This window comes from Haliaeetus albicilla, chromosome 25 (assembly GCF_947461875.1).
Source record: "Haliaeetus albicilla chromosome 25, bHalAlb1.1, whole genome shotgun sequence".
Classification (NCBI taxonomy): Eukaryota; Metazoa; Chordata; class Aves; order Accipitriformes; family Accipitridae; genus Haliaeetus; species Haliaeetus albicilla.
The window spans coordinates 4,360,933-4,383,729 of NC_091507.1; the positions used below are offsets into that span (position 1 = coordinate 4,360,933).

General features: G+C 43.8%; 1 protein-coding gene across 4 annotated transcripts in view; it reads right to left on the reverse strand.

The window, feature by feature from the left end:
* SHROOM2 (shroom family member 2) overlaps positions 1-9,328 on the reverse strand; it is a 132,370-nt gene extending 123,042 nt beyond the window's left edge. For all 4 annotated transcript variants that reach the window (XM_069770428.1, XM_069770426.1, XM_069770425.1 and 1 more), the window contains exon 1: positions 9,101-9,328. In XM_069770428.1, coding sequence (XP_069626529.1) covers positions 9,101-9,313 — 213 coding nt within the window. In that variant the 5' untranslated portion in view covers positions 9,314-9,328. The remainder of the gene's footprint in view (positions 1-9,100) is intronic.
* Between the last annotated feature and the right edge of the window lie 13,469 nt (positions 9,329-22,797).

Below are 22,797 nucleotides of genomic sequence, written 5' to 3' on the forward strand. Positions count from 1 at the left end.
TTATATGTATTTGGGAAACTGGGAGATACTGCTTTGTTTCATAGTTTATGTTGGAAGCTTTCAAATCAAGTGTATAACAAAGTATGTTTTATCTCAAGAGAGAAAAAATCCAAACTAATCTGTTTTTAAAGCTTTGTGAAGGGATTTTGAGAACAACAATCTATTTTACCGAAGAGGAAAAGTACTGCAATTTCGAGTACAGCAGTAGGTACCTGTGCTTCACTTTCAAACAAATTTATTGTACTCTCATGCTCCTCATTGACAGATCTCTTCCTACTTCAGCTATTCAGACTTCACTGCAAGTCCATTACAGAGAGAATAATATAGAAGGACTGAGGATGAAGAACTTGCTACTCTAAAATTAAAGCATTTGGCCATTTTAAAAGGCTCTGGATTTTTTTTCAAGTAAGTTTCACTAACACTTGGATCTTCTTCTGTTTAAAAGAAAAAGCACAGCTTAATACCTCATCAGGTTATGCTACAGTTTAAACAAAACCAAATTGAATGCAACTTCACACATTAGCAAGAACATTCTTAGAATCTCTGCCAAACTGCTCAGAGATAACCGTCTCTGCCATTACCAGAACATTAAACACCCTGTTGTTGTAGATGACACAAACACACAGCAAAGGACTAGACTACTGTATGGAAATGGTCTAGACCTCAGAAACATGACTGACAGAACAGCTAAGAGCCTGAAGCAAAGAAAGCATCTGATAAGGCCACCTATAACCACAATAATGAGAGGACCCCCAATCACGATCTATCTTCCATCTAAAAGGTCGTTCAGCTAGAAGAATGACTGCAAGAATGGATGAAATTGCACTGTTATTAGCTATCCAAAGGGATACAGCCTCTCAAGCACTGCAGTAGAGCTCCCCATATATTCCCTATTTCTAAGCTTCAGCCACCGTTAAACAACAGGCCACTCTACATCCTTCAAAAACTTCCTAAGTACAATTCTTTAGAAACTCTGTATCTAAGAAACATGACAATGTATTTCCTAACTCATACATCAGAGTTGATCGATGTGGATAAATAAGTAGAATTTAAATATTTCAAAGAATCTAATACTTTAGAAATGGAGAGAGATTTAAAGGGGAGAAGGCAGGGCTGGTGGCAGAGGGGAAGGGTGCTGAAGGGTGAGGCAGGAGAAGTATAGGGACACAGGACACGAAGCCTTCCCCTCAGCGCCGATGCTACTGTGACTTTGCCTAAACAGTTTAAAGCTTTCAGTTGATTTTCACATTTCATCCAGGTTCAGAAGAGCTTTGAAATAACCACCTCTTTTCTGTTGTCACTCTACTCCATCTGTTTCTACTTTAAAAGCCAACCCGAGCATTGTGTACCTGACAGAAGCTATTTAGTTTCTCAAAGCAGCAATTTGCTGTATTTCCAGCATTTACCAACAGTCGTCTCTTTCTGCCTTGGGGAGTTCGGCACACCACAATGACTCTCAGGTACACGCAAATGCCACTAAAAAGATCCCCCAATAACTTGTTATGTTGCAGAAGCCATTCTCTTATCTTCGTGACCTGACCTGTGCTTACCAAGAATGCCCTGAATTTCTTAAAGACTGAATACTGATGCTGTATTAACTTACAGGGAGGGGAAGGAAGTTCTCTCCTAACTTCACAAACATCGTTGTCCTTGGTAGGCTACAACTCTCCCCTGATTAGCTCTATAAATCAAACCGAGAAGCTACGTTCCTGTGATGTTCAGAAACAAAGCACAATCAGAGAAAGAAAGAATTTTTCAACAGTTTTAGGTATAGCCACACACATTGCAAATACGCAGACGACAATCTTGCTCAAGCGTATTTCACCTTAGTACAGGCACCTCATAGGCATCTAGGTACGTGTCAAGGAATGACGGGTTTCCTCAGCTTCACACAGTTGACAGCAAATGAATAGTAGGCACCTTCAGAAAGCAATTCAGAGCACTTAAGTCACGTCTAATTTAAACACTAAATCACTTTCCAAAAATACCTACCTCTATTAAACATCTAGCTTAAGTCTGGGTGAATACCACTGAAAGTCTGCTGCTTGGAAAGTATATATGAAGGATACAAACACATTCTACAACTACACCAAGTTGAATTTAAAAACTGGTTACAGTCTACTTTGTAGACGTTTCCTATCATTGAATGAATGCATTTAAACAAAAAGCTTTCACCCATTCCATAAACCTCACAGTGCATCTTGCTTGTGCATGACCATATCTGTGAAGTTACAAGTAATACAAAAATTAAACTCCTAAAAATTCACTACCAGAGTGGCAATAATATTCTTGGGGCGAGGGGGAGGATGGGTATAGCACAGCACATCTGCTGCATAACCCATAAAAAACTGAAAATAATGTGCTGTGTGGGATTAGAAAGCTTCCAAATTTGTTTCTTATCTTAAATATAAGCCAAAAAACTCCAACAACCCCCTCCAAAACCAAAAACCCAGAAAGACTTCCATGAGTTTTACACAGAGGCATCAGTATTTTTCTTTATCTGTATTTTAAAAAACCTTCAACTGACCTTATATCAAATAGGTTGAAAACACAGACAATAGAAAGCAAGTTTGCATAGATTAAACAGGTGAATTCTCAACATAACTGCATCAATTTTTACCTTACCTCTCTGCAAAACTCCTCACACGCTTTCTCTCTTAAACATACAGCAAGTGAAAAATCTGTTTAATAGCTGGGACCTGTCTCAAACCTCTATAATAGTGAACCATGGAACTAGATCCGTATATATATTAGGTATTCTCTGAATAGATGACAAATGCATAGGAAGACTAAACACAAATGGCTTGCCTCAAGAAGAAAAAAGCTCACATATGTGGTGTAGTATTGGCTTGCTTACTACTAAACAGTTGTTTTCTCTAATCTATTCATGACCAGGTTTCATTTCCCATTGACCTTGTTCTTTCCACACTCCCATACTTCAAATATTAAGCGGGAGAACACACAGTGAATCAAGTTCTACAGGAAAAAATATATACAGTCTATTGAGTAAAGCATACGTAGCATATGCAGAAACACCACACAAGCCCACACTGTTTCTTCCTCTTAAAAAAACCAAAAACACAAGCATGACCATTAACTAGGTAATAAATGGTGTTATTGGCAATCCTCTGACAACAGCAAGCAATAACAAGAGGTCTCTTGCTGGTCATTTATTTTTATGCTAATGTCTATAGTAGCATTCAAAATTCATACTGAAAAGTAGCAACAGACACTAACAAGAAGATAAGTTTAAACTATCCTTTAAATAGACTAAATTAATAAACATTCAAATAGGCAATCCCACTGTCTAACTCCTACTGCAGTAACTATTCCCACAAAACACGCCAATTCCTTTGCCAGACCCCACAGATGTGTATGTTTTTGTTTGTATTTTAAACTAAAAAAATCATGATAGATTTGACAGTTTTTGCCTAAGTAGCTGGAAGGGGGAAATGCAGAGGAGAGAAAAACAAGCAATTTGGATGCAATCGGTACTTCCAAAGGTTAAAAGTTTGCTTATTGTGAGGAAGCTTCTTAGTTCTGGTTTTAAACACAGCATTCTGACTCCTCCTCGGGAGGATTTTTGTCCTGAAATGTAGTGTGAAATGCACAAAGGAAAACTGCAGTTTCAGGACTGCAAGTGTGTACACACCGTTTCTTAAATTGCACTCTCACACTGTTGACTTCTAAGCATGTAACTCAAATGACTCGAAACTTCTCAAGTCACAAGCCTTTTAAACCAACCTCTCATTTCAACTCTCTACACAGTTTGTAGATCACATGTAGCCATACCCAAGATAGCTTTAAAATGCAATTTCCAATACTGGTGGCATTTCAACTGTTAATGCTTTTGTAAAAAAATCCCATCTCTTAAACTGTGGACTACCACAGCCAGACCATTACAACCACATATGACTGTGGTGGGCTCCATTCTGCCAGTAAATTAACAGTCATGATGGAGAGCTCATTCAACAGCCATTAAAGTGCTAAAATTGAGAGCATTCCCTTCGTGAATCAGTTTACCAAAGTAAAAAGCAATAATATCTTCTTGCATCAAAGCAAACCAACTCCTCTCTTCCAGTAACAGAAACCTGGGATCCAGCAACCAGACACAAAAGTAAACACCACTCAAAACAGTTTCTGTAGCACTGAAAAAACCCCAACTTTTAATATATTTGACAAGGAAAAAAGATAAATAGCTACATGGTAGTATTTTAATTCTAAAACATTCATTCTAATATATAAACATTTCCTAAAATTTCTCAACTGTCAAATTTAACAGCACAAAGAAAAGGCCTAACTCAGACCAATCTTTCCTTAACAATAAACCCCTCTTAGAAGTTAAGAAGTTAAATAAAGGTTTCAGAAGAAATATAGAATGTGATTCAATACATTCTTTTAAAATTGCTGGTCAAGATACGGATGTTCAAATTACGGCCCATACAGGTTAGTAGTTTTGCTTGGTTTTGATGACCAAGAAAATATGGATAGAAAATAAAATAGAATGAATACTCCTTCATGTGTTAACTTTCTAGAACTGAAGGAAGTGAATGACATTTGTCAGGGTACAGAGACCTAGAATTCTCTCAGCCACAGTACAATGCCTCCTAATAACTTATAAATCAGCTGTTTACACAAATGACTGCATTTACATTAAAGTGGTCAGTAATTTCCAAGGATTACCACTAAATGCTGGCTTTCTGGACATCAAGCTTCACAGCCAAGTTTAAGAATTGTTAATGTCTATGAGCAATGCAGCTCACCTCAAACACCTAACTTGAGGGAGGCAACCGGTATTTGCTTGAAAATGTCTTTTTTTGATTAACTTGTATACAGCCATTAAAGGGGGGGGTCCCCTCTAAATATTGTTGCAGCATAGCAATACAAGTAATTGCTTTTAGTTATATGTTTAAGGCCAAAGGATAAAGAATTACTTAATGAAAACAGTAATCGCTTCCCTTACTACTGAAATAATCAATTGATACAAGTCACATGGAGAAGTCCTGCAGCCAATTAGTAGAGAAGCATTCCTTTATACAATTTAAATAATTATTAGGTTAAACAAATTACAATTCACACCTAACCAGAAACAGGAGCACATTAGGAAAGTGCAATGTAATAAAGAGAAATAAACAAAAGTTCGGAGTCTGTCTGATACTGCTTCTTCTTGAAAGACAGCACCTCCAGCTGGGGCATGAATTCAGCACTGATTCAGGAGACAAGAACTCTTATCTACCAAATCAACAACAAAACATCCTGCAACAGTCCAGGTTTCACTTGGAAATCTTGCCGAAATACCAGCCAAGCCCAGCCTTGATTAGCCTGCAATGAGATCATAGCTTGAGGAGGTACGGCTGCAGGCCCTTGTAAAGCTGATACTAAAGAGGAATTTATTTAAATGATACGTCGATCTTTCTTGAAACATATAAACTATGATGTTTTCACATTTATTAATATAATAAGGATAACGTTGACTGCAGAACAACTTCAGAGTTCCTAAGAATATTGTTAGTACAGGCAGTGAAATGACTTTCTATCCATCACCCACAATCAATGCTGTGACTGACAATACAAGTTGGCCATCTCAGATAAGAGTAATTTTAAAGTAAAAGTAATCAAGATAATGCAGCTATGGGAGATTTTCACAAGATTTACACCTGAGCACCTCAACTTTTCATTGTCATTATTTCCAGTAAGATCTCCCTCTTCAGAGCCTGTTTCTTTAAAAAGAGGAAAAACCAAACTGAGGCTTGCGAGACTTCTAATTAAAGTCCTCAAAGTTGTCATTTCACCTTCTGTTGAAATACACATGTTGCCATAAAAAGCAAGTTCTTTATTTCAAGATGTCAAATTAGGCAAGAACAAGCTGCCTTTGGGCAAATTTTTTGGAATGTTATCATACACACATGTAGAGATCAGAAAAAATGTAAAGCATTTTTTTTTAAAGGGGCATTATAAAAATAATAGTAAGGAACACAACAAGAATGCTAAAAGACCTTTTTCTTAAATATCAGCAACACCACTTGCACTTGGGTGGGGCAAGTTTTAGAAGACCAGCTATGTTTAAAGATCGAGCAAGCTGTATCATGCACCGTTTTTCCTCTGTGCCTATTGCAGCAACAACAACAAAAAGGGCAAGGGGGAAAAAAAAAAAGAAAAAAAAAAAAAAAAAAGGCTCACGCCTGGCAGGTTAACTTGATATTCTACCTGCCCGGTTCAGGACTGTTTCTCCAAGCCTTGTTTCAGTTAGAGAAAGAAACGCTCTCATGAAACAGGGAAGCCTGCCCACCCCCTGGACATTCCAGCCGCTGAGCACAGGGTTATTCCCCTGCTGAGGCTGGACACATTTTCTCCTCTTTAGCATGCCTTCCCCTGCCTGATTATTGGTAGTTTGGTGGATCAAAGGACACTCTTGTTTTAATTGACTAGATTTCCAGCTAATAAATTCCCAAGTAGTGTTTGCAGCTCTTCTTGCCCTAGACTCTCCCTACGGTATCTGTAACAAAAAATTTCCCTTCCCGTCAGCAAGTGAAATAGCCACACAACCAGAGGAGCTAACACCCAAGAGGTGTGCTACGCAGAAAGTGCTGCAAAATGAACAACGTACGCTTGCTCACTAATTTTTCAATTACAGTATTTTCTGGTGCTACTTTTCTGGCAGTTACGATAGTTGTCCCATACATGCTAAGGAAAGAAGGAAATATTTACACCACAGACTTCCCAGCTTTTACATAAAGGTGCAACTTTCTTCAAAGGCTCATCTTGCCTTTAAGACAATGGTAAAAAAGGAGACAGGCAGAATTTTAGAAATCCCCCTTAAGTAGCTGCTGTCTGAGACTCCATTCACACCTTGTCACATTCCTCTCCTTAAAAAGTGGCAGTTGGCGTCATCCACCCTCACTTCCCCAGAGCCGCCCTGGACCAGAGGGAGACAGAGCTCCACAGCCAGCTCACACTTAAGCACAGCCTGAATTCACAAACCCAGGAATTTTTCCACAGGTATCCTGAAGGATTTGGTCCAGGGGGTTTTCTCCGATCCCCTACTGACCAGCCACCAGCCTACCTGAGAAGGGACAGCACACGCCACAGGGAGAGGAGAAGCGCAGGAGAAGTGGCACCTCTTGCGTGGCAGCCCGGCGATCCCCACTTGCACTCAGGAAGGGGGTAACTCGAGTTCAGGGCTCTCTTCAGCTGAGAGGAGACAAACTTCACATCTCCTACTGCAAGGAGGGATTGCTTTAACCACCCGGTATTATTCTTCCCAGTAGCTTTCCACCAGTAGAAGCAGTACAGAAAAAACCAAAACTCAATACCAACATGGGTGGGCCGAATCACAAGGAAGATTCTGCAGCAAAAGAACTGTAGTCCTGGGGACACGAGCTCCAGTCCCTGGTTTCAAAACTAGTTCTATACACTTGCATCCAACAATGGCAAATGAAAATACACTCCAAAATTTAGCCACAAGGATCCAGGTCATCTCTTCTTCCTAGGTCAGCACCGATGGACCCAGATTTCTCTTCCACACAGGAGCATGGTTTAAGGAGATACCAAGGCTGTGGTTCCACTTAATTATTCCTTTGCAACAGACCCAGTTTACGAGGTTCCCATCTCCAGACACTTCTCTCCACATACCACAGCCACATCCTCATGCCACAAATACTTAAGCCTGTTACTTAATACCTAGCTAACATTACGAATAAGTATCACTGATCAGTCTTTAGATGTAGCACTTATTAGCCATTACCAGAAAGGTGGAATTATTTGATTTGGCACTTGATAGCTAGTACAGACATAGTAAGTAGCTCTGTTCTCCTTTCCTCAAGTGCTCCCAGGTTTGATATTCTGTAATTCAGGGTACTGGCAAAAGGCCAACAGACACCCAGTCATTTTTCAGCATATACATCTTCTGACACTGTTGTTTCTTGAAAAACAGCAGTAGGGAAGAGCTCTAGAAAAAGATGGTTTCAGAAGCGCTAACTTGTAAAGTCCACAATGCAGTAGTTTCAAGGGTGGGAGAAGGGAGCCAACTAGTCAACTGACAATGAAACCAACTGAAAAATTAGATTAGAAGAATTTCTGCTGTGGATAAAACAGGACTTGTTGACCTCTGACACTCTCTGTGCACTTCTAAAATGGGAAGAGGCAGAATCCACAGGACTTGTAGACAAAGCATATACATCTTTCCTACAGATCCTGAGTAAAATGCGCTTTGCTAAGGAGGATTTTTTTCCCCAACTACACATGGATCTATTTTAATGTGTTTTCACTGTGCAACAAGAAAGCTGTCTTAAGAGCAAAACCCAACAATTAGTGGGGATGGGGGTTCTTAAGTCAAAACACACGCAGACGAAAAACATTTTCTAGAAAACGTGATGTATTTCTCCAACTCATGCCCAATACACCGAGATTAAAGCTGTAAGTATACAAGGACATATAAAAAAAAGCGATGAGAAAAAAAAACCAACAAACAACCAGAAAGTGCAGATATGCCCAGGAGCCTCCCTCACCCCCATCTTCGGAGCACGGATTCGGTCCCTATCCACAAGACCTTTTGTTTAAAAGGAGGGAGATACGAAAGGTTACCCTCATCATTCGCAATTTGCAAGCGCAACACCAGCGGAGAAAACTCAGCCCGAGAGCCGGCAGCTCTACTCTCCGTCCCCCTCTGCGCCAGGAGCCCGCAGGGAGAGAAGGGAAGGGCCCAGCTCGGGGTCTCGGCTCCCCCCGCCACTTGCCGGCGCCCTCGACGACCGCACCGGCTTTTTTTTTTACCGGCGAGGAACCGCGGGCCAGAAGCAGCAGGTCGGTCGGTCAGTGGGAGCGGCGGGGCGGACCTGCGCCCACCAACCTGCTGCCCCCCAGACCTGCCGGCGTGCGCCCGCTGCCGGGCGCCCCGCCGCCCACAAGGTGCCCGGTTCCCCGGGCACGAACGGCCGCCTCGGGGCACGAACGGCCGCCTCGGGGCCCTCCGCACCGCCGGCACCTGCGGAGCGCGCCGGGCGGCGGCGCGGCCGGACCGGGCCCGCTGTCACGCCACGATGGAGCCGCCCGGACCCCCCCCCCAACCTCCTCACACACACACGCCCGCGGCGCTTCTCACCTTGGTGATGATGAGGGGCTCCCCGTGCTCTCGTCCGCCCTTCAGGGTGAAGCCCCAGGGAGCCCCGCCGCTCAGCAGCACCTCCACCAGCTTGTAGCCCTCCGCCGCCCGCTGCTCCACCATCACCATCACCGGTTCCACCAGCACGGCCCCCAGACGCGGGTCGCCGCCGGCCAGCCGCTCCCGCCCGCTCCGCAGCCCCACGTCCTCCATGGAGCAAACACCCCCCCCTCCTCCTCCTCCTCCTCCTCCTCCTTCCCGCGCCGCCAGCGGCGCCTCGTCGTGGCCGGGGCCCGCCTGCCTCTGCCGGCCCCGCTCCCCGGTAGCCCGCGGAGCCACCTACCCGCCCCGCAGCGCCGTCCAGCCCGGCCCCATCGGCGGCGAGAGAGGGCTGCTCCCGCCCGCCCCCTCCTCCTCCTCCTCCTCCTCCTCCTCGGTATTGTCTCTCACGCCGAGGCCAGAACCCGGCGGCAGCAGCGGGGGGGCGGCTCCAACTTGTGGCAACTTGGCGGCGGGGCAAACGGCGGGACGCCGGGAGAGGAGCGAGGCCAGGCGCCCCCCCGCCTGCCTCCCTCCCTCCCTCTCACCCCGAAAAGAGGGCGAAACCCACTTTCCACCCGCGGGTTTCCTCAGCGGGGGGGGGGGGGGGGGGTCAGCCGCTCGCCCCTCCCCAGAAGCGGGCAGCCCTGCAGCGCGATCCCCTCAGGCGAAGAGGAGGAGGAGGGAGAGCAGCCCCGCGTCGGCCGCCCAGACAAAGGCGGCGGCGGCAAAGTCCGTGAGCCCCGAGTCGCCCCCGGGGGCCGTGCCGTCCCTCTCCTTCGCCCCCCCCCCCCCGTCCTCCTCCCCCGAACAAAAGCGGCGAGCAGGTGGAGGGCGGCCGCGCCGCTCCGGCCCCACGGCGACGGGGAGGAAGGGGCAGCCGACGGCTGCGGCCTGCCCCCGGCGAGGGACGCCCCGCCTTCGCGGTGCCAGGCGGCGGCGGTGGAGGGGGGGGAGAACCGCGCTGGGCCGGCCGGGGAGTGGAGGAGAGAGGAGGGGCGGCTCTTCCCGGCCCCGCCGCCGCCGCGTTTGGCGGAGGGAAGCCGGGCAACATGGAGGGCAGGGCAGGGGGCAGAGCGCGGCGGGAGGCGCCTTCTCCCGGGCCTTCTTCCCCCGCCCCGTCCTGCCTCCATCACCTGTGGGGCGGGAGGGGCCCCAGCCCGGGCCGTGCCCTTCCCGCCCGCCCGCCGAGACCCTCTAGCGGCAGCCGGCGGCGAGGCGGGGCCGGGCTGAGGTGAGGGGAAGCGGGGACGCGGGGCCCCGGCAGCCCCGGCGCCGGAGGATCGCACGGCCGGAGGCCTCAGGGGGTCAGAAACGCGGCCGGGCCGGGCTCGGCGGCAGCAGGGAGCGGTGGTAAAGGCAGGTGAAGCCTACAGAAAAAAAAAAAACGAACAAAACCCAAACAAATAGAAAGCGATTTAGGTGGCACAGACAGTCCCAGACGTCGGTTGGGTCGCAAAACGACTGCCAGAAAAGTTTGGTGAGGGAGTGCGAGGCAGGAGTATGTCATTATTATTTTATGGATAGGAAATAAATGCTGAGTTCGGGGTTCCCTGATCGCTTTGCCGAGTTAGTGGTGGGGCTGGGGCTGAAATGCTTGCTTCCTGCTGGACTTCAGTCTCTCAGCTGAATTGCATCACTTTAGAGGAGGTTTCGGTGGTTTACATCAGGACCGGACTTGGCCTGGAGTACCCGAGTACGAGCACACAATCCTCATCTGCTTTTCACTGTCAAGCAGGTGAAGTATTGCGTGATCCAAGATGCAGAGAAATCTGTATTTTAGTTCCTGAAAGACTAGTGAACCTCAAGGTACTTCCACGTGTGACAAACTGTCTCATGGAGGTGCCTGGTATATGTTGTGGGATTCCAAGGTTTTGTATATATGTGACAGTTCACATATTTTGCTCCTGAAAGTGGCCATTACGCCATTCTCATTATGTAGTCTGACCCTCCCGACTCCTGTTTCAGCTGGTTTATTCCTCAGAAAGCTCTCCTGCCTTGCACTAAAGCAATTTGTTTCTACAATACTTTCAACTTTACTTATAGCATGTTTCTCTAATACCTAAAGAAAACTGGTTTCAGGATTGAGACCATCTGAGGTCATCAGTCCCAGCAGCAGATTGGAGGACATACAGAAAGGAGAAAAATACTTGATTAGGATGATTGTTGTTCCCTCATGACTAAGGGACAGAAGGAACCATGGAGAGGGCACCCAAACTTACACATACTTCTATGAGGGTCCTGCTAAATGAAAACCTTGGACCAAACCTACGTATTGCATTGAGCTCTTTAAGGCCTCTAATGGCTTGCAGATCGTCAGTCAGATTTCTTCTCTAATTCTTTTCTATCATATAGACAAGTGCTAATTGTAAGACAAATAATTAAAAAAAAAAAAAAGGCACATGTGAAGGGAAATACAAATAGTTTTCTCCGTACCCTGTCTCCAGTTGTTCTTGGAATCTGAAACAAAGTCTTCAATTATGTTTGTGTAACACATATCAGGTTGTCAACACCACAATGTATACTCAAAAGCTGAAAGTTTCAAAGAGCTGCAGTGTGCAATTTTGTTGTTTGGAAGCATGATAATAGAAGAAAGATCCAGAATAACAATTTGAGGTTTAGTGTATCCTCAAGTATGCACATGGAAATGAAATGGAAATAAAATAGCTTATATCATTAACGAGAAGAGCAAATTACGCTTCCAAAAATGCCTTCTCTATTTGTATCCTCTTCTTTTCAACTGCCAAACATTCATTCTTCATCTTGAACTTTTTGTTGTCCATAAGAAATTGAAGATTTACATTCCTGTTGTGGCTTTTTGATTTGGTCTTATAAATCCAGTATTGAAAAATGATGAAGAAATCTGAGCACAGATTTTAAAACTGGAATATCTAGAGCCAGGAACTGGCATCTATGTTAAGGAAGCCAAGTGAAAACCATCAAACTCTGCTGCTGTAATGACATCAGTGGAAGATGTGGACAAGTAGCCCTCGGGAAAGCAGTTGCCTAAAGAAAATATCTGAAAGCTTTCACACTCCCAATTAAGAGACCTCAGTAAAGAACAATTTTTGATCTCATGCTTGCTTAGAGCCTGATAGTCTGACACAGTCATCAAGCAGATCCTCAACCTGTGGCTGACAGTTCAGAAATCAGACTTCTTTATTTTGCCTGACACCTTTTTTTGCTTTTAATGTTACCAATGGAAAACTAAGAGACCACTGTATAAAGTTCCTCATACATGTAAGTTTGACAAGGCAAAGCAAGACAGGCATTCTCTTTTGTCATATCGGTCAAATTTCTCTTCAGAGCTTTTATATCCTCCCTCTCTGTGGGATTTGAAGCTTGTTCAGAACCCAGCTGGAGACTTGTACTCATGCTCTTCTTAAAATATTGTGATAATTTTATTACTTGAATTTCTGCAGCTTCTGCCAGCCTTCATAAGGTTTCAGATAGTCATAAAGAACAAAGGATTTAGTAAATGTGTTCTAAAATATTACTTTTCATTTGTGTGATAAGAAAACCAATGATAACTGTGTTTGTCTAACAAAAGCCTCAGTGATCATATCCTCAGTTTTCTCCCTTACATCATTTCAGTTGTCAGATGTTGTCTGAGTATACAGAAGTTAGCAATGAAGGTAGAAATGCAAGATATATCAGGGTGCCGTAAACATATGAAAGGAAGTAACGGACTTTTTCACACTAAGGACAGAGAATGATGCATCTGTTACCAATGTGGTATAAGAGGGATCCCCTTCTGTAATAACATGTGCCACTAATATTATCAAAGATACTTTGAAGTGATATACAAAAGTTACCCAAACGCTTCCTCCTGCCATGCAAAAGGAGCTATCAGACTTCATTAAGGGATGGTTCCCACAAACCCAGTTTGCAAGTCCCTGCCCTGTAACAACAAAAGCATTCTGCAGTAAACCAGGCTCCTTCCACAGTACTTCATCTGTCTTCCTGCCTTGGTATTTGAAGCTTAATTAAAACAATTTCAAGTGAAATTTTGTTCTACAGAATTTACTTGGCCTTCATTCTTTCTGTTGCACAGATTGCATACCTGATCCCTACTTAGTTGTTGAGATTACCAAAACTGTGAATAAACTCCTCTGTGGCAGGATTTTGTTTAACAGTATCAGGCACAGTATGCTGTTAAGGCACAGCCTGTTTCATCTTTGTGGCTATACACCACATATCTTTTCCTTAAGACACCCTGCACTGAATTGCCCAGGATACCTGGAGGATGACCCTAGAATAGGGTGTTTTACTCTCAGGCTTGAGAACATTCATTGTGCTGGACCTTGCAATGCCAGCAGGGCTTTTTTTGTTTCCCCAGCAGCTGAGAAATGTGAAAGAAGTAGAGGCTTCTGACTCATAGGCACAGAGTAAATTATTGAGGTGAGTTAAGCCTTTACAACCTCCCACTGTTTGTTACCACTCCTTTCCTGGAGCTAACCACCAAACATCACAGTTCGGTGAAGAGACAAAGTGCCTCTGCCTCAGCCATTTGAAATAAAAAATCGATGCCCTGGGGCATGCATAGTTCATCGACAATTTAAGATGCTGGGCTATGAAACAGAGCAGCTGATCCATGGCACGCGTTCTGCTCAGTCAGCTCAGTTAGAGGGGTTGCAACCTCTGGCAAAGAGGCAGAGCAGACTCGTACATGTCCTCAGTGGTGTTTGCCAAAATAACCTAGCTATTTGATAATTGTATCAATGCAGCTTCTTCTATGTAATCAGCTGCCATAGTTGCTGAAGAAATATCATTTTAGTCACCAGTGGTGGAAGAAATGTTGATAGATAGAAATGTATGTGTCGTGTGATCTCTACAGCGAAGATGAAGAGATTCAAAAACTCTTTTCTGAAGGCTAGAGTTGTAAGAATACTGTGAATCCAGTGAGAATACTACCAGAACTCAGGGGAAAAAAGGATTATAAGATAGGAGTTATGGACTTGCATATCTTGTTCCTGGAGAGCTCTCTATAGACCTCAATTCCACTGGCACAGCAATCTGTAATACTACTGCTGAAATCTATAAGGCAGGCATGCACATGTTGTATGTGGAGCAGAAGTTAATCCTATTTAGTGCTTATGGTACATTTAGCAAAACATACAGTGAAATGTAGAGTCATAGAATGGTTGGGTTTGAAGAGACCTTTAAAGATAGTCTAGTCCAACGTCCCGTGGGCAGGGACATCTTTCACGAGAACAGAGTTAAGAAGAGGAACCCCCAGTGAGTAGGGGGATTGGAATGTGAGAGGAACCCCTCTGCAGATACCGAGGTCAGGGAGGAAGGCAGGAGGGGATGCCCCCGCAGCCCGCGGTGAGGCGTCAGGCTGTCCCCCCCAGCCCATGGAGGGGAGCGGGGGAGCAGATGCCCACCTGCAGCCCAGGGGAGAGAGGAGCCCACGCTGGAGCAGGGGGATGGATGCCCCCCAAGATGGCCGCCACTCCATGGGAAAGCCTGCGCTGGAGCAGGCTCTGCCTGAAGGACTGCAGCCCGTGGGAAGGACCCACAGCAGGGGAGTTTGTGAGGAACTGCAGCCCGTGGAAGGGACTCACCTTGGAGAAGATGGTGGAGGACTGTCTCCTGTGGGAGACACCCCACGGCGGAGCAGGGGCCGAGTGCGGAGTCCTCCTCCCCCTGAGGAGGAAGGAGCGGCAGAGACCAGGTATGACGGACTGACCCCAGCCCCTGTTCCCCTGCACCGCCGGGGGGAGGAGGGAGAGAGAACCGGGAGTGGGGCTGAGGCGGGAGGGAGGGAGGGGTGGGAGGAAGGTGTTCTCAGGTCTGGTTTTACGTCTCAGTATCCTTGTTTTGATTTGATTGGTAGTAAATGAAATTGATTTTGTTTCTTCCCCAAATTCAGCCTGTCTTTTGCCCGTGCCCATAAGTGGGGAGTGATCCCTTCCAGTCCTGGTCTCGACCCATGAGCGTTTATTTATATTTTCTCCTCCTCATCCCACGGGGGCTGGGGCGGGGAGGAGTGAGCAAGCAGCTTTGTGATGCTTTGTTACCAGCTGGGCTTAAACCATGACAACATCCCTCACCAAATTCAGCTCCAACTGTGCCTTAGCTTTCCTAATCTCATCCCTGCACATCCAGGCAACATCCTTATATTCTTCCCAGGATACATGTCCCTGCTTCCACTGCCTGTGCATTTCCTTCTTATGCTTTAGTTTGACCAGAAGGTCCTTACTGAGCCATGCCAGTCTCCTGCCTTCCTTGCCTGATTTCTTACACGTGGGAATTTTGAGAGCTGCTGTGCCCTCAGAAAAAAAGTCCTTAAAGAGCTGCCAGCTCTGTTCAGCTTCTTTTCCCTGAAGGTAGTTTCCTGGGGGGTCCCATCCACTAACTTATTAAACAACTGAAAGTTACTTTCCTAAAATTCAGCATCCTGACTCTACTCTTCACCTGGCCCATATCCCTCAAGAGTGTGCATTCCACTAGGACATGATCATCGTAGCCCCAGCTGCCACTGATCTTGACATATCTAACTAGTTCATCCATGTTGGTAAGCAACAGGTCTAGTAACACTTCTCTTCTGGTTGGGCTGTCTATCACCTAGATGAAGAAATTATCCTCGACGCCCTCCAAGAGTCTCCTGGACTGCTTACAGCTTGCTGTGGTGCTTTTCCAGCAGATGTCAGGGTGATTGAAGTCCCCTGGCAGGATCAGACCCTGGGAGTATGATGCTTCCTGTAGTTGAAGTAACGCTACTTCATCAACAGGCTCCCCTTAATTGGGCAGCCAGTAGTAAACACCAACCATAAGGTTTCCTTTGTTGGCTTGGCCCCTAATTTTTACCCATATGACCTCAACGTGTTCATTGCTGCTTTTCTAAGACAGCTCTGTGCCATCAATCCATTTTTTTTTTTACATAGAGGGAAATCCCCATGCTTCCTTACTTGTCCCTTCTGAACAGTTTATAGCCATCGACTGCAGCCCTCCAGTCATGGAATTCATCCCACCACATTTCACCAACAGTGATCAGATTATAGCTTTCTAGCTGCACAGTGGCTTACAGCTCCTTCCTGTTTGAAACTGAATGTCTTCGAAAATAACCATCACAAAGACCAAACCAACTGAAATAGTGATAAGAAGTTCCTGTAGCAGAAGTGGATGGAATTTTTTATCAAGTAATTCAAGGTTTGGCAAGCTGCTGACAGTTTATTGTGGAGTCTGAAAGTCCTGAGAACCTGGAGAAACAGGTTCGGTAGCAGCCCAAGAGACAGACATCCTGGCATAGCTGGGAACCGGGAGAGTTTCCTTTGGAAACCTGCCATGTTTCTTCTGATGGATTCAGCATAATCATGCTCTTCTGCAAAACACTTTGATTTCAACAAATTATCCATTTTCCCAGAATGAAAAATGCCATGTTGAAGAACTCGAGCAGGATGTCTCCTCTGTGATTTAGGCACCTTTCCCAAGTGTGTCTTGTTTCTCCTGTATTACAAATAAGGCTTCATCAGCACATAATTAGTGCTGGAGAAACCCTTAGAAGTTCTCAACCTTTCAGATAAATACTCAAATATATGTTGACTTCTACAGTTCTTTAGGGCCAAAAAAAAAAAAAAAAGCTTCTGTGTTCTTTATCTAGGGTTTTTTATAAAGCTGAATTTTGTGAAAGTATAGCATTTCATGATACTCTGGTATTTCTATCCCCATGTTTTTGATTCAAACTTTGTTCAGTTCTTACTTATTCTCACAACATCACATATGCTCTGTGCCTCAGAGCAATTTTCTGAGGGTGAAGAGCACACACTGTGGAACAAACGGTGGCTGTGAGTGACCAAGAGAAAAAATGTAATGGTTTGTTAACAATAATATTCTTGGCTCAGATCTTGAGACCTATTAGACCTGTAGTCAGAGAAAAAGGAGACAAGTCCAACACCCATAATAGTTATCCATAGCCTGCTTCAGGATTTATAATTTTCATGATTTTGCCTGATAAGAGGATTGAAAATCAAAGGGCAATAGCAACTCCTTGTGTGCTTGCAGAGTCAGAAGACAACATACAACCTAGCAAGAGGAGGTGAATGGGTACCCAGCTTTCCCTGGGGATGGGATTTGCAGCTGGTAGGCAAATTCAGGCACAAGTTATGTCATACCATGGGCCATAGTCCCTCTGGTATCTGTATACCTGTTCCTTTTCCAGTTCCTGCATTAGGGCCCTTTGTCAAATCATATTACAACATCTCGGACTTTACAAAGAAACCAAAAAGCAGAGTGAGAGCACACAGGTTGAAGGACTGGTACATGACAGTCTGTACCGTTTCATTGTCAGCGGGCTAACTAGGCAATGCTTGGACACAGTTTGGGGCATAGCGTGGGCCAGTGACTGTTACTACGAGGCAGTATGGATGAAGCCACCCTTTTTTAGTTCTGGAAGAGAGTTCAGCAGTATATGCATATATATACACACTATATAGATATATTTAGTCATATGTGTGTGTGTTGCAACTTCATTAACCTGGGGTTTTTTTGCTTCGTGAAGTTCCATCATTTCAGTGAAGCATCACTTGTAATATTTATTCTTACCACTGCATTTCTGATCGTGGTACATTAGGGAGTCTTTTTCATTGTCCATCTTCTTTGATAACACAAGTTACATGATAACATTCTCTAGACAAACTGTGCTATGCCACTTGGCCTTATGTGCTGAAATCCAGGCACTGGCCTGTTTTAATTACATGAGGGACATAGCCTCAGAGGCTAACAAGCAGTCTTTAGTGCGTTTAAACTCTGATACCACAGAATGTTACATCTAAATTCGGTACTTGGTGAAGATGATCACTGGAGCAGGAGTGATCAGGGAAAATGCCAAAGGGAGGGTTTCAAATGCTCTTTTTGCAGAGAAAGGCTTTTAAAAGGGTAGATAAATAGCAAGAGGCCAGAGTATGCATGACAGCAGACAAAAGCCTTGTAATCTGGTATTTTTCACTTGGACTTTGTCTTCGTTTGCTAGCTAACCCCAAACAGACCTTCCTTTTTCTGCCTATCACCAATGTGTAAATAAATCTCTCAGTGCATTCTATAAATAGACACAATTCCTTCATTACAAATGACCTTTCTACTCTCAGCTTGGTTACACAGAACATGAACTATGTCCAGGTGGAGGTCGTAGGATGTAGCATCTTGTGAGAGTCCATGCATGCATACAGCATAAAGTAAATGGTCTTTTTTTTGCAGTGGTATGCCAGTTTGCCCTAAAGCATCAGGTACGCACAAGAGGCTATGGTCCAGCAGTGCCAGACCTGTGATATTCCATGAATTTGGTGATATTAGGGCTGATATAAGGCTGGCTTGAGCATGCCCAGGAATCCACGGGGGCAGAAGTTCCTTCTGTGCATACCACCTCCCCCTAGACTGCTATGCCCCTTTATACTATAGATGTGGTCTCCTGTCTCAGGAGACCAAGGCAGAACAGTTAGCAGTTGATGGGACATTTGAGGGAATCCTACTGCATCATACAAATGAGAAAAAGTGCCAACATTCAGATTAGATTTTCCTGGCTTTTGTTTGACTTCTAGAAAGGACAAGGCTGTGGGAGGTACTGCTTTGTTAGTCTAAATTTTGTGTGAAGTGTACTCGTGCCAGCGGGGCATAGTAAGATCCTGAGGAAACAGCTTTGGGGGGGGCGTTTGTTGCCCATCTTCTGTGATAACACAGATCCTATTACAACCCCAAAGGTTGATTTCTTTTGACAGTCTGAATTATGGAGCATTAAAGGTACACAGAGGATTTGTTTCAGAACACTGCATTATCTGAAGCAGTTTTAGGACCAACTAATTTCTTGGAGTCGTGCTCCCAGGAAGTTGACTAATGGGAGTAGCTGAGGTAGCCAAGCTATAATATAAATGTATAGTGTAGCCGTATTGCTCGCCTGAAGGGTATATCCAGTTAACCACTTTGGCTACTGAGGGGCCAGTCTCATTACTTTGTCCATCCTGGACTGTGAAGTCCACCTCTGACAATGAAGTCATGATCTTCAGTCCTGAAGAAAGGAAAAGTCAAAAGAGTGGTTCTTAAGTGCTTCCTGCACTATAATGTTTCTGCTGTTATTACTACGTTTCCTCTTGATTCCCTGAGCCAGCTAAACCATGCTTTTGAGCTTTCTTCTCATTTCAGAAACTACCAGACAACAATTTGTGGAGCAGAAGGTTGCAACTTTCCTTCACCCAGTCCCAAGATGCTGCAGGGCTGACTGCTGGCCATGCAGCCACTGGAGAGGAAAGAAACCCAGTGATGCTCATGGGATTTCAAAGGGGAGCGTTGGCTGGTCTCTGTGGTCTGGACCGGGACTGCACACTTTGTCAGAATTCCCTTCAATACTTGATTACAGTGCTCAACAAGACCATCTAACTGGCCATGGTACACTGACATGTTTAGCAGTTTAATTAACAGAGCCTTGGAGAGTTCTTGCATTGTAAGAACTGTGAAATCAGTGCTGTAATGTGTTTTGATTTGGTTACATAGACTGGCCTGGGAATTAGAGGTTTTATGAGATAATTTTCTAGTGCTAATGGGCTTTGAAAATATAACTTCTGGGTGGTGGGAGATATAGTCTAACAAGATCCCACAGTCTAACAATCATATGAGGATATAGGAGTATCCCACCCAATTTCTCCTGAGGGAACCAACTAACGTAACCTCTGAAAGAGAATGCAGAAGTAGTGGGGTCTAGGATACTTTGGAAGATACTGAGGACAGGATAGACATTCAACATCTTGTAGGCCAGGGTACCCTCTACATGCTTACAAACATTAAGATCCAATTTTCAATATCACTGTGTGTGGAGAGGATAATATTCTTTCTTTTCATGCTCTTTTTCATCAATCTGTTCCTATGCAAACTGCATCTCATGTAGTGTGTGTAGATGTGGGACGAGGTCTCTTTATTACATGTATGCTGAAAGGGAGGTATCGTTTTATTCTGTGAACTAATATAACGATGACAATGATTAATGGTGGGATTTGTCCAGAAATGTGGCCACAAAAATCTGTCTTAATGCAGGTTCAGAGACTGTAATATTCTCAGTGCTGGCACAGAGAATTGGGGATTTTGTTTTTCCAATCCCTAAGCAAAAATTGTTTTCTCCAGTTCATGGATGCTTTTTTCTACTCAGTTATTTTGTACTTCATCCGTATAAACCTTGTTTACTAATTTAAATGCATAACAGGCACAGTTTCAATAACTAATTTGTGTACATTTCTTCACAAAAGTCAGGTAGGATAACATTTCCCTGGAGAAGGTATGTAAGAAGTCAAAAAAATGTGTGACATGATTGCATCAGTCAAATACACACAATTACCGAGCTGTTGAAATGCACACTCATTTCATGTATTTATGTTTTCATTCTTAAAGAAAACAAAAAGAACTCAAACATTATTTTTATGCAAAGGAGATACACTCATTCTCATCCTTTTAACTTAATGTTCAGCACCCTTAAATATAAATTAATAATTTACAACTCTACAATTATATTCAAATCACTGAGGGAAGGGAAGCGATACCTTTGTTTTTCTTCCAGTTCTTTTTAATGGAGTCTGTAGCCGTTATAATCATGGCAGATGTTACACTTTGACTATTACTGTTGTTCCAATATGTCTGCCTAAATTTACAGAAAACTTGAAGTAGAAATAATGGGCTGTGAATTTCCGTGTTCATTTCAGTTATGCATTAAGTAAAATGCCAGTTTAAAGTTAGCTTTAAAAATTAGTACTGATAATTATGAGAAGGACACATCTTATTATTTCTTCCAAAGTACATCTAATTGCAGGAGGTCTGTGTGGATAAAATGAAGAATGATGCCAAGCATATAGAAAATTTGTATGTTAAGGCCTTTGAGAACATATTGCATGATCTGTTGGGAAAACATAACTGGTTATATTGCATCCATTTAGCTTGAAGACGGACCCAGCTTTCATCAGTTTGGTAAATGTTATGTCAGGTAATGTGCAAAAGACTATGAGATCATGAACCATTGACAAAATACAGGTTTTATATTTGTAAGGTGGGTAAGATCTTTATTGGGAGCTGTAAGTTCAGGCAGTGATGCATTGAATCACACACATAAACAAAAGTAAATTCTCCTCCATCTCTCTATCCATAAATTTCCTTCTCCTTTGTAAACCAGTGCTGTAGTCCCAGATTTAATTAAAACAGTGATTAAAGTATCTGTAACTGCACACTCAAGCATAAGCTATAGCACACTCCTTAACAGCAGAGATGCATGCGTATCATATTTTTGTAAACCTGTTGTTTTCCCTTAGAAGCAGACAAGCTAGTGTTTCATCTTAATGATGAACATGGACTGGACTGAAACATTATGTGTCCCAGGTCCAAGGACAGCGTGAGTAGGTATTTCTAAAAGCTGTGCATATGGGGTACGTGCCTGTTCTCCTTGCAAGGAGCACAGTATTTTTTTCATTCTCTCACACTGTTGCTAATGTACAAAACCAGGACTGGAATTTTTAGTGTTGTGCAATGTTGTACTTACACTGTGAGTTTGATTGATTGGTATTTGCAATGCTGGCGGCGGGGGGGTAATGTTTCTTGTATGTGTGCTAATGGTTGTCTCCAAGCCATACCATTTGCTTAACTGAGATCCTGCCTTGGTGCAGAAATGAGACATACCATGTTTGTGGGTCTGTTTCGTACCACTGGTGGCAGTGGGAACTCTGTCAGCAATTTCAGAGGGAAGGGAATTAGGACATCTAGAATGATGTAAGTTTTATTGAATACTAAATAACGTTCCTTAACAAGGCAAAATAACTCTTCTCTTTCTTTCATTACTTTTCTGCTTCCTTTGCCTTTGTCCCCAGCTTTTATCCTCTTACTTTCATAATCACGAGAAGCCAAATTAATCTCAGGTATAAGACTGCCAAACCAGCTTTGAATTTCTTTGACTGTTATGAGACTTCATACTTCGAGCCCACCAATGAGGGCCAGAGACTAGCTAGGTCCTACCAGCTGAGATACTGGGTGGCTCATTAATTTGGCAGATCCATCTCCCACTCAGCCTCAGATGTCCACATGTAAAGACACATCATCTACTTGTATCATGGCAGGTATCCATTCACTCATGAGTCACTTTATTTTCTTTTTGTATTAGGTATGCTACAGGTCATATGCTTTGCTTCCAGTAAAAATCACTTACTCCCTCTGTAAGTAACAGTGTAATCAAATCCTGAGAGAGTAGGAGGGAAGGGACCCAGAATAAGAGGTTAAAAAGCAATCCTCCACTCAGAGAAGTAAAGCAATAAAAATAGGGTGCTCAGCTGGCGAAATTGTGGAGAGAGAAGGAGAGAAAGATTAAAAAATTAATCTCCAGAGTATAAAACTACAACTGAGGAATGAAAGTAGTTTCAAAGTGGCTGAACAAAAGGGAGGGAGAAGGTAAAATAATGAAATGGTAAATCCACATGGGCAAACTCAAAGATGACAGTCAGGATCAATGAAAACAAATGATAAGCAAAAAAAGCAAAACACACAAAACATTCCTATCCATAAGCCAGAACAAATGATTAGGATAACAATTTGACATGCTTTTCGAATTTTTGAAGGAGGGAAAACGGCAACAGAAATAGTGAGGGGAACAATTTTAGAAACTGATAGTGGAAGTGAAAGGCTTCTATTCAACAGTTTCT